General features: G+C 37.8%; 1 protein-coding gene across 3 annotated transcripts in view; it reads left to right on the forward strand.

The window, feature by feature from the left end:
- Nucleotides 1-13,141, forward strand: part of NVL (nuclear VCP like) — a 251,999-nt gene that overhangs the window by 137,873 nt on the left and 100,985 nt on the right. For all 3 annotated transcript variants that reach the window (XM_077149137.1, XM_077149138.1, XM_077149139.1), the window contains exons 13-15: nucleotides 6,191-6,440; nucleotides 7,657-7,875; nucleotides 11,396-11,500. In XM_077149137.1, coding sequence (XP_077005252.1) covers nucleotides 6,191-6,440; nucleotides 7,657-7,875; nucleotides 11,396-11,500 — 574 coding nt within the window. The remainder of the gene's footprint in view (nucleotides 1-6,190; nucleotides 6,441-7,656; nucleotides 7,876-11,395; nucleotides 11,501-13,141) is intronic.

The following is a 13,141-nucleotide window of genomic DNA, read 5'->3' on the forward strand; positions in this document are numbered from 1 at the left end:
CACTCCAGATGGTCGGACTGAGGGAAGTTCAAGGCTGCGTCTCAGGTTCCTCAAACAGGAACCCTGGGGCCCTCCCTTTGTGGAGCCTTCTGACGGGGGGAAGGACTGGGCAGGGCTGGCCAAGCACTCTTGGCAGCCTCATCCAACTCCTAGAAAAGCCTACTAAGTCGCTCCCTGTCCTTTCCCTGCATGCTTAGTAAACTCCAGTCTGGGCACTCTGTAGCCCCTGCCCCTCCTCACTCCAGCCATGCAGGCCTCCAGCCGGCCCAGCTGGTTTGTGCCCTAGGACCTTTGCACAGGCTGCTCCCCCTGGCGTGATGGCCAGGGTGCCCCTCTACTCACCGGCCAGCACGAGGCCTCCTGCTCACGTTCTCATCACATTCCCTGCCCTGGTTCGCTCTGGATGGTGTCTCAGTCCCCACACCCCAGAGAGTGGGGCCTTGGCCAGTGTACCCATGGCTGCGTCCTGGCACCCCACGTGGTCAGCACCCCAAGAGTATTTGTAGATGAAAGAATGAGTCTTCATGCCTTCCTTGGGGAGGGCAATTATGTTATTTTTAAAATTTGTATGGTGGTCAGATACACGATATATATAACCTTTGCCATTTAACCGCTTCCTGGCATACAACCCCATGCTGAAAATTACATTCAGTGTGCCCCACTGCCACCATCGGTACCAAACGCGAAGCACTAACACCCTGGGCCCCCACCCCCGCCCCTCGTACCTTGTAACCTTCTCTCCCTCTGTGAGTTCGTATGTTCTGGTTAATTCTCACATCAGTGAGATCGTGTAATGTTGCCCTTTTGTGTCCAGCTCATTCACTCAGTGTAATGCCAGGGTCTGTTTTACAGGCACCAGTGCCTCACACTCTTTGCCAGCAGGTGATGTCCCTTGTTCAGAGCCACATTTTGTTGATCTTCTTGCTGGTCGGGCACTGGGGTTGTTTCCACCTTTTGACTTGTAATGCCGCTGTGGACTCTGGGGCAGGTATGTGCCCACGTGCCAGTCATGCCCTCCTCTGGCTGATGGCAGGTAGTAGAGGTGAGGCTCCGTTTGGGGAAGGGTCACTGCCCAGCTAAGCACGTGAGGAATCTCTCTCCTCTTCCAACACACAAACGCTAATGAACAAACCAAAAAGTTAATAGCTGAGCTCCAAACCAAGAATGGGGAATCTACAGTGTACAAAAACAGAGCAGGGTCTGACGCTGGGGAGTCAGGGACAGGTGGGCTTCTGGACAGAGCTGAAACCAGGCCACGTGCACAAAGCGGGAGCTAGGCAGTGCTCTGTGGACAAGCAACAGACGAGAAAAGCCATTGCATCCAGCTCCTGGGAGTAGGGAGGAACCCCGCTGTCTGCCGCCAGGGCTTTGGCTGGGAAAAAATGTCATGTGCAAAACAAAGACCCTGTAAACTGGGCCTGGGTGGGAGGGCTGAATTTCTCCACCCTTGTGCCCTTATGATGAAACAGATTCGGGACCACAGCAGAGGCAAATGCACAACTGCTGTGTAAGGATAGTCCCAGAGCAGGGCAGCTGAGACTCCTGCAGGACACCCTGCTGGACAGACAGAACTCAGGCAAGTGCTGCTGAGGAAGCCCTGAAGGAGCAGGTGTGTCTCCTAAGCACCAGACGCCAGCACCGTTGAAACAGACCTAGAACAGGTGTGTTTTGTCAGAAGTAAAGGACTAGAAAGTTACATAGCAAAAACAGGACAGTGCCCCAAATGGACTAAGATAGAATGCCTAGAAATTTAAAAATAGGGTCATTAAAGGTTAACGGATGAACTGAACATTATATAGAGGCGAAGAGAGAATTAATGAAATGGAAGATGGTTCTGAGGGAACATTACCGAATGCAGCCTGAAGAATTAACTACTGAGCACACAGGAGTTGAGTCCTGTTCGGAAGGAAGACCCAATGGATGTTTAATGAGAGTTCCAGAGGACAGCATCAAGAATGAGGGGAGAAAGCATGCAAGGAGAATTTTTCCAAACTGAAGAAACCTCAGATTCAAGAAATCTCAGCAACTAGAGGGAAAAACGTGAATTACTACCAGACCGAGTGTAGACTTGTCATCATCATAAGAGGTGCCAGGAAACAATGGACGAGCATCTTAGGTGCTGAGGGAAAAACATATCAACTCAGCACCCAGATGAACTATCATTGACAAATGAAGGCATTTCCAGATCTATAGAGAGTCCTGTTCTCCATGAAAGGGCTAGTCATGTTACAAGAGGGAAAGTGAAATCAGAAGTGGGACGGAAGAAATGAAGAAGTTGGTAAGTAAGCGTTGACTATAAATTCAGAAAAAGAAGAAGTAATTTGGAGGCGAAACTGAAGGTAACCCTTCTCAAGTTCGCTTGTGATTCAGGAAGTAGGATATTTTTTATCATTTAGACATTTGGAGGAATGTACTTAAAAATGTAAGGATAAGTAGCGGGAAAAACTGACCTGATGGGAGGGAATATGAAGTATCTGCCACCACGTTTGAAGAATTCTTATCAAATGTCTTTTAGTCAGGTTGGCCCGTGGAGTTTGCATCCGAGACCCAGGAGCTGCAGGCTGGGGACAGGGCAGTGGCCCTGAGAAAGACGGACAGATCGAGAATGTGGGACATGCTCCCAGACTCTGAAAAAGTCAGGATCCTGAGAAATTAAAAAGGATGAAAATGTCCTAGATTTTAAAAGGTGACAGAGACATACAGCCACCAAATAAAAGGACCTTGATTAGAAAAACAAAAAAAAAGAATAATGTTTCTAGTATTTGATAAGTAATATTATGATCAGCCAATCTCAACATTCAATGTAAAATTTGCTCTTTCCTGTTCTATATTGGAACTAGAATGTGAGCCCCATGTGTGAGACTGATTAGAGGTCTTTTATGTGTTACTTTGTTGAAGGGTAGTGTCAGTGTAAAACAGTCAAATAACCAGCTAATATTTTAGCTAGAAAACTCCAGATGTTAATTTCTTTAAGTTCTTTTTGCTAAGTCAGTCCAAATTCTCCAGAAAGGAATCTGCAGAAAGTACCCTGTCAAGGGGGCCAAGAAATCATATATACTATACAAAGGCTCCTGACAACGTTGACTTTATGGTTTTCCACAGATCTGATGCCTCCTGTCCCTAGTTCAAACTTCTCCAGAGAGCAAAAATCTGGCATCCTGCTGGTTGAGAGTGTGAAGAGTGTGTGAGTTTGTAATACTACTTAAGCGGACTTTCAGTAGTTCCTACATTTTCAGCTCCCTGCCTTGGCCCTGTTTTTTGTAGTCCACCACTTCGTTGCCTCCAATTCCTAAGTCTGTTGAGTTTTATCAGGCACATATGTATGTTTTTCATTAGTGCATCTCTTTGTGAACACTTAGTTTTGACTTTGTTGTCACCTCTGCTAAGTGGTTAACTATTTCATCCCCTTTCTTTCTTCATAAATTGTAGTTAATCAAACATCTGTGAGTCCAAAAAGATATGTGATTGGTTAAATAAATAAATGGAGGAGAATTGGCAAATCTCATTTAGAAAAATTATAAATAATTTATATAGACACTTTGCCCTTAAGGAGGTGGAGCCCACCCATTAAATGTGAATGGCCCATATTGACTTTCTTTCAGAGTATTTTATGTAAAGGAAGGGAAAAAATGTGACTTTCTAGTAAAACATGACAAACATTAACTCAAGACAAGTGATATAGGTTAAGATAGTATGTACACTTGATACAATGTGAATGGATAGGTACTCTGTGTCTGTAGCCTTCTTCCCACAGTGTATTATCCAAATCTAACCATGAGAAAATCACCAGACAAATCTTAATTGAGGGCCATGAAACAAAATACTTTACTACTCCTTAAAACTGCTGAGATCACCAAAAATAAGGAGAGTCTGAGAAACTATCAAAACCAGGAAGAGCCTAAGGAGACATCACAACTCAATATAAAGTGGTATCCTGAATGGGATTCTGGAACAAAAGAAAAGAACATTAGGAAATTTTAATAAAATATGAACTTTAGTTAATATTAATGTGTGGTTATTGATTCATTAATTGTGACAAATGTACCATATGAATATAAGATGTTAATAATAGAGGAAACTGAGCATAGCATATATGGAACTCTGTACTATTTTGGCAGTTTTCTGTAAATCTAAAGGTGTACTAAAGTAAAAGTTTACTTTAAAAAGATCAGTTAAAACCTATCCTGTTTAAACAAAATATAGATTGAAAGTAGGGACTTGTAGAGATATTTGTATACCAGTGTTTATAGCAGCATTATTCACAGTAATCAAAAGGTGGAAGCAACCCAGATATCCATCAGAAAATGAATGAATAAACAAAACAAAACATGGTGTATACATAAGTAAAACATTCTTTGTTCCTAAAAAATGATGAAATTCTGATACATGCCACTACATGGCTGAGCTGTGTAGAAAGCAAAATGAGTGAGATAAGCTAGGCACAAAGGGAGAGACACATATTGTATGATTCCACTTACCTGAAATAGCTGGAATATGCAAATTCATAGAGACAGAAAGTAGACTAGGGGTTACCAGGGAAGAGGTGGTGGGAAAAGGAAACTGGGAGTTAATGCGTAATGGATGTTTAGAGTGATAGGAAAGTTCTGGTAATGGTTGGTGGTGAGGGTAGTACAGCATTGTGAATGTGATTAATCCCACTGAAGTATATGCTTAGAAGTGGTTGAGATAGGAAAGTTTATGTTGTATGTGTGTTTCCACAATTACACACACAAAAAAGAGAGATTAAAGAAACAATGACATGATAATATTATAATAATATGTAACAATATAATAATAATAATTAACATTTATTGGGGATATAGTTTGGATCAACCACTGTTCTAAGTGCTTTAGGTGTATTCATTTAAGTGTCACTATTTTGTGTAAGTGGTAGTTTGATTAAAAGCTGAAGCATAGAAGTGAACAAATTGGCTTAGGTCACACAGGAAGTGAATTAGTATTCCAACTTAAGCATTCTGGGTTCAGAACCTGCATCCTGAGTATCTTTAATGGTTTTAAACTTTATTTAGTAGGTCCTACTAGAAATTGAGGTATTCCATTAATGATAATGTCCAGAAATGCAGATTTCTTTGAAAAATGCCAGTTGTGCTGACAAAAATTTTTCATACATGCTATCTGGGGGATAAACAGTAGGTGATGTTGAGGTTGGAGAAATAACTGTCTAATGTAGAATTGAATATTAATAGATGTGAGATAGTTTTTCGTAATGAATAAAATTAACAGTATTATTTGTGGAGTTCAGAGTCTTTTATTTCTGGTGGATATCCATTTAATCTGTTTGAGAGGTGGAACTTACCTTATATCCTCATAATTCATTTGCTTACTGTATAATATTGAAAAATTCTTAAAGGCATGGCATATCTTTTTTTTTTTTTTTTAATTTTTTTATTAACGGAAAGAAAAAAAAAATTAACACAACATTTAGAAATCATACCATTCTACATATGCACTCAGTAATTCTTAACATCATCACATAGATGCATGATCATTGTTTCTTAGTACATTTGCATCGGTTTAGAGGAACTAGCAACACAACAGAAAAAGATATAAAATGTTAATATAAAGAAAAGAAATAAAAGTAGTAGTAATAGTAAAAAACAACAACAACAAACAAACCAACAAGCAAACAAAAACAAAAAAAACCCTATAGCTCAGATACAGCTTCATTCAGTATTTTAACATGATTACTTTACAATTAGGTATTATTGTGCTGTCCATTTTTGAGTTTTTGTATCTAGTCCTGTTGCACAGTCTGTATCCCTTCAGCTTCAATTACCCATTGTCTTACCATGTTTCTAACTCCTGCTGAACTCTGTTACCAATGACATATTTCAAGTTTATTCTCGAATGTCCGTTCACATCAGTGGGGGCATGGCATATCTTTTAAAAACTTGTCTTTGTATTTCTCACAGCACTTAGTTTAGTTCCTAGGCAAAGCAGATGTTTAGCACAAATCTAGTTTCTAGAATAAGGTGGGATATATGAGCCTAAATTAATAAGTATATTAGTGACTTACCATTTGTTGAATGAATGAAATGTTTAATCTTATATCACACCCTGTATGATACCACCTACAGAGATGGAAGAATTCAAACAAATATTTTCATTGCTTTGTTTTTACTACCATGCTGAAGAATCTGAATTTTTTTTCCCTCCATCTTTTCTACAGAATACTTCAAACTTTGTGCAGAAAACTAAGACTTCCTGAAACTTTTAATTTTCGACATTTAGCACATCTAACCCCAGGCTTTGTTGGAGCTGACCTGATGGCACTCTGCCGTGAGGCAGCCATGTATGCAATCAGTAGAGTCTTCATGAAGCTGCCAGAGCAGCAGAAAAAAGATCCTGAGATTGAAGGTTTGCCATCTGAAGGAGCCCAGGGTGAAAGTACAGAAACTGAGCGCGCTTCTAAGACACAGGTGCTCTCTTTAAGTACCTTAAAATGTTATTTGTGAGTCCAAGATCAGTATTAAATGTTGGGGTTTTGTGACTCATGAGAAGTCAATATAACGTTTATATAGTCTGCAGTGGGAGATTCTATATATTATAAAATTTGATCCATGTAAGTTTTGAAATAAATACCATTGTTTTCCCCATTTTATAATTGAAGGAACTAAGCTTAAGATGTAGCTTGCCCAAGGTCGTATACCCTCTTATATCAGAGCAGAAAGTCTTTTGTTTTCAGATCATTTGTTTCTCCCTTACTCATTTGGAGCCACTTATTTCTGTTAATAATAATTTTATTAATAATGATGATAGAATAAACAAACCTTTTCCTTTTATAGTACTATATATAACTCAATATTTTATAAATTGAGTAAGTTTTCAGATGTACATAGTTTTCCATTAATATTTTTACAAAACCTTTTAAATTAAGTTTTGGTGATTATTTCTATTTGACTTGTAATGTAATTAAGGATTACATTAATTTTTCTAATGTCAAAGTTGAAGCTTTTTTTCTCATCCTGTAGTAAATTCTGAAAGTTTTATTCTTCACAAAGCAAAAAATTTGCATTCAGCAATTAATCTCCAGTCTATTCTAAAACTTTCTTTGAAGGTCAAGAGTCAATTGTAAGTTGTTACTAATATGGGGTATATATGGGAACTATATTTTCTTCATGATTTTTCTGTAAACCAACAACATCTGTAATACAATTTTTTAAACTGAAAAGAAAATTCATGTAGACTGGGAAATTTGCCTGCTCCCTACTTAGTTGATAAAGCATCAGAGAACAGTATCGTCCATTATACTATCATCATAGTAACTTTTTTATTAAGTGACTGTATTTTAACTTCATCAAAATTCAGCTACTATTACACATTCATAAATGAAAATGGGAAATATTAGTTTTCCTTGATGAAATCATTACTGTTTCCATTGTTGAAGTGTTTTCCAACTCCTTATATTTTCTATATCTATCTTTAGTAAAGTATATAGAAATTATTCTTTTGAGTAAAATAATTTGATGAAATCAGATGATTGATTTAGAATAAAATAAACATCAGTCTCTTAGCAATTGAGAAAACCAGTAGGAGTTCACTGTGGCTTTCAAGCTTTTTTAAGTACGAAAGTAATTTTGTCAGCAAAATTTATGGTTTATGATTTTTTTCTACTTCTGTGTTGCTCCTTATAAGGATGAATTACAAAGGTTACTGGGGTTGCTAAGAGACCAAGATCCCCTCTCAGAGGAGCAGCTGCAAGGACTATGCATTGAGTTGAATGATTTCATTGTTGCTCTATCTTCAGTCCAACCCTCTGCCAAAAGAGAAGGCTTTGTCACCATCCCTAATGTGACGTGGGCAGATATTGGTGCCCTGGAGGATGTTAGAGAGGAGCTTACCATGGCAATATTGGTATGTATGTTTGCTGCTAAATTTCATCTACATATGTGATCAGTGAATAACCAAAAATAAAGCTACATTCCTGTATACTAGGTTGTATGCCTGAATTGCCTTAACTGCATATTTTCTTTCAAATGTTCCATTGTATTGTTATTAACCCTCAGCGATGGTTTTTCACTCTTTTGCGAACTATTTCAGACTTCATTTTTTAAGTTTTTTATTTTAATTTAAACCTCAACAAACATTCAAACATTCTTGACATACAAACCTTCCCTACATGGTGTACAATCAGTGGTTCACAATATCATCACATAGTTGTGTATTTATCACCATGATCCTTTTTTTGAACATTGGCATCACTCCAGAAAAAGAAATATAAAAGAAAAAACTCATATATGTCATACCCCTTCCCCCTTCCTCTCCTTGACCACTAATATTTCAATCTACTCAATTTGTTTTCACCTTTGTTCCCTCTATTATTTATTTCTTTTATCCATATTTTTTACTCATCTCTCTATTCTTTAGATAAAAAGAACATTAAACACAACATTTTCACAATCACACAGTCACATTGTAAAAGCTATATAATTATACAGTTATCTTTAAGAAACCTGGCTACTGAAACACAGCTCTACAGTTTCAGATACTTCCCTCTAGCCACTCTAATATACCATAAACTAAGAAAGGGATGTCTATATAATGCATAGGAATAACCTCCAGGACCACCTCTCAGCCACTGACAATGTATTTTGTCTCATTTCTCTCTTCCCCCTTTTGGTCAAGAAGATTTTCTCAGGGCGTGCCACGGTGGCTCAGCAGGCAAGAATGCTCGCCTGCCATGCCAGAGGACCCGGGTTTGATTCCCGGTGCCTGCCCATGTTAAAAAAAAAAAAAGGTTTTCTCAGTCCCTTAATGCTGAATCTCAGCTCATCCCAGGATTTCTGTCCCAGGTTGCTAGGGAGGTTTACACCTGTGGGAGTCATGTCCCACATAGAGAGGGGAGGGCAGTGAGTTTGCTTACCATATCAGCTTAGAGAGAGGCCACATGTGAGCAACAAAAGAGGTACTCTGAGGATGACTCTTAGGCCTAATTTTAAGAAGACTTAGCTTATCCTTTGCAGGGATAAGTTTCATAGAGGAAAACTCCAAGATCAAGGGCTTGGCCTATTGATTGGTTGTCCCCACTGCTTGTGAGAATATCAGAAATTCTTCAAGTGCCAAAGTTGAATTTTTCCCTCTTTCTCCCCATTCCCCCAAGGAAACTTTGCAAATTTCTTTATTCACTGTTCAAATTACTCTTGGATTTATCAGGGCATCACAATAACCTGGACAAACCAACAAAATCTCATGCCCTGTTCATGGTTCCATGTATTTATGGTGTTCAAATTACTGACCATTCAAGTTAAATTAGGAAATGCACTAGTCAAAATATAAATTTTACACCAAATAAATATTTCTTCCTTTAGTTTCACACAGAAGTTGAAGTTTTAAAATATGAAGGACCATCTAATTTCAACACCCTGCAATGCTAACATCCCTTTGTCCTTCCTCATGGAAAATCATCTTTTTTTCCTCATGCAAAAATTTTCGAATTTGTACATTTAGTCACTATCATCGTACACTCTAGGTATTCCTAGATTATACCATCTCAGTCTTTAATGTCTACCTTTCTTATGGTTTCATACGTGCCCCCAGCCCTTTTCCCTCTGTCATTCTCACATTCAGCTTCATTCAGTGTACTTACATTATTGTGCTACAATCAGATAGTATTGTGTTATCCATTTCTGAATTTTTACAATCAGTCTTCTTGCATAATCTATGTCCCTTCAGCACCAATTATCCAATCTCTGCTTGATTTTGAACTCCTAATAACCTGTGTTCTTAACTGAAATTCTCCAAGTTTACTTATTAATGTTAATTCATATCAGTGAGACCACACAGTATTTGTCCTTTTGTTTCTGGCTAATTTTACTCAGCATAATGTCAGACTTCTTTTTGAGACAGCTTTTCTGTGGCAGTAAGTTAAAAAATATATATAGAAACTTCAGGTGTCAATCAAAACCAAATTATTATTATTTTGTTTTGTTTTTTCTTTTTCTTTCTTTTTTTTTTATTCTTTTTGAAATCCTAATTATTTTGAGACCCAATTTTTGAATTTGTTCACAATGTAAGGGGCAAAGCTAATATTAACTCCTGTGAAACTGGATTTTCATTTCCTCTTACTTTGTACTTACCAGTTATACCATGGTTAATTAATTGAAGTGTAATCATTTAGGTGTGTATAATTATTGAAAAAGAAAATACCCTAGGGTTACAGTAAACAGGTCTCTTCAGCCTTTGTGAAGTACTTGGAAAGGCACTGCTCCAGCAAATTTCTGAAAGGAGGATGGTTTAGTTTACTAAATGCTGCCAGAAATGCAATATGCCAGAAGCGGGTTGGCTTTTTTATAAAGGGAATTTATTAAGTTACAAGTTTACAATTCTACAGCTATAAAACTTTCCAAACTAAGGCAGCCAGAAAAAGATACCTTGAGTCAAGGAAGACTGATGTCTATAAGGCATGTGGCTGACATGTGCTGGTCCTTGTTCCTGGTTCCATTGCTTCCAACTACTGATGCCAGTGGTTTCCTCTCTAAGCATCTGTAGGCCTTCACTTAGGTCGTCTGGGACACAGCTCTGGGTTCTGACTTGCTTAGAATCTCATGGGAAGGCACATGGTGACATCTACCGGGCTCTCCATCTCCAAACGTCTGTGTCTAGGCGTCTGCTTGGTCAGCAGTCCAAGCATCTCCAAATGTGTGTGTCTCTGTTGGCTGTGAAGCAACCATGTTTTCTCCAAAATGTCTCTCTTTTAAAGGACTTCAGAGAACTAATCAAGACCCACCTTAAATGGGCACATTCACATCTCCATCTATTTAAAAGGCTACACCTACAATTGGGTGTGTCACATCTCCATGGAGGTATTCTATTCAAAAGGACATAGGTACAAGTGAGTGGGTCAGTCTCTGTGGAAACAATCTAATCAAAGATTTCTACCCTGCAGTATTAAATCAGAATTAAAGAACATGGTTTTTCTGGGGTATAGAACAGTTTCAAACTGACACTGGGGGCACTCTCTTTTTTTTTTACATTGGCAGGCACCAGGAATCGAACCCGGGTCCTCTAGCATGGCAGGCGAGCATTCTTGCCTGCTGAGCCACTGTGGCCCACCCACTGACCATCATTTTTATAGCCTAGAAAATTAGGTGGTTTTCGAGAAGCTCTTGATATTACGGTGCTGAAATATTGTACCTTTATCTCTCTAAAATGTTTTCAGAACATAAATTTAAGTGTAAATCTCCCCAGAGGAAGCACTATTTTGTTTTCCACCTCCTCTGATGCCTAAAATAGAGGTAAACGCTTTGTTCCAGGTATTATTCTTATCTTCAATCTCATGATTATTTTTGAAGATAGGTATCTGGTGATACACTTGAATTTTTGCACTGTAAGATGACACTTGTAATGGATGATTGTCTGGATTGTTCTCTTCCAGGCACCAGTACGTAACCCAGATCAGTTTAAAGCTCTTGGATTGGTGAATCCAGCTGGGGTCCTCCTTGCTGGTCCTCCTGGCTGTGGTAAAACTCTCCTGGCAAAGGTATAGGATAAGTTCAAGTACATGTATTTTATTTCTTATTTTTAGATATAATATGAATTTACCTAAGTGCTGTAGTGAGGTAAATCTTGTGCATAATTTCTATCAAAAATTCATTTTGTCAAAATGGACAGCCTTCTGTATAAGAATTTCTCCCCCCTTTTTATTAGAAAAAGCACATCATTGAAAATTTACAGAAGAAAAAAATTTATTCAGCTGAAACTTTATCAGTGTTAACACGATAATGTTGATTTATGTGAATTCCATTCTAGCTTTTTATAAGTATTACGTAGTTGAAGTTTGTAACTACTTCTGTCTTGTAGTTTTGTAACTAGTTTTTTTTATACTAGTAACTGTTTATAACCATTTCCCTCTATATCCTTTACAATTGTTATTTTTAGAAATTGTTTTATGACATTAGAAGATACAGATAAGCAAAAGGGAAAATAATTATGTATAAGACTCCCACTGAAAACCACGGTTTCACTTTGTTGTCAGTCCTTCTAGATGCTTTTCCGTGCGTACATATCCAGGTAAATACGTATAACTTCTACATACATTGTGCAAACACAAGTTTTGGGTTTTTTGATGTTTTTTATTGTATACTATAACATATATACAAAGGAAAGAAAAAAAAGCAGTAGTTTTCAAAGCACTCTTCAGCAAGTTGTTAGAAGACATATCCCAGAGTTTGTTATGGGCTACCATACAATCTTCTCAGATTGATTTCCTTCTGGCTGCTCCAGAATATCAGAGGCTAGAAGGCTTAAATATTCTTTTATCACCACAATCAACTTTTTTCCTTCTCTTTTTGTGAAAAATAACATATATAGAAAAAAGCAATGAATTTTTTTTAGCTTTTTTATTAATTAAAAAAAATTAACAAACAAAACATTAAGATATCACACCATTCTACATATGCAATCAGTAATTCTTAATATCATCACATAGTTGCGTATTCATCATTTCTTAGAACATTTGCATCGATTTAGAAAAAGAAAGAAAAAGACAACAGAAAAAGAACTAAAACGATAACAGAGAAAAAAAAAGATTATACATACCGTACCCCTTACCCCTCGCTTTCATTTACCACTAAAAGCAATGAATTTTAAAGCACAGCACCACAATTAGTTGTAGAACATATTTCAGAGTTTGACATGGGTTTCAATTCCACAATCTTAGGTTTTTACTTCTAGCTGCTCTGAAGATACTGGAGACTGAAAGAAATATCAATTTATTGATTTACCATTCATATTCATTTGTTAAATTCTATCTTCACTGTATAACTCCACCGTCACCTTTGATCTTTCTATCCCTCTCTTTAGGGGTGTTTGGGCTATGGCCATTCTAAATATTTCATATTGGAAGGGTCTGTCACTAATATGGGGTAGGGAAATAGAGGTATCTGATATTCTGGAGAGGTTGGCCCTCTAGGTTTCAGAACTTATGTGGACCAGGGACCCATCTGGAAATTGTAGGTTTCTGAAAAGTTACTATACTGCATGGCACCGTTGTGGAATCTTATATATTGCCCTATGTGTTCTTTAGGATTGACTGAATGGTCCTGGTTGGGGATTGGCATGGTATGATAGGTAGCAATGTTTAACTGAACCTGTGTAAGAGCACCCTCCAGAGTAGCCTCTT

This window comes from Tamandua tetradactyla, chromosome 2 (genome assembly GCF_023851605.1).
Source record: "Tamandua tetradactyla isolate mTamTet1 chromosome 2, mTamTet1.pri, whole genome shotgun sequence".
Lineage (NCBI taxonomy): Eukaryota > Metazoa > Chordata > Mammalia > Pilosa > Myrmecophagidae > Tamandua > Tamandua tetradactyla.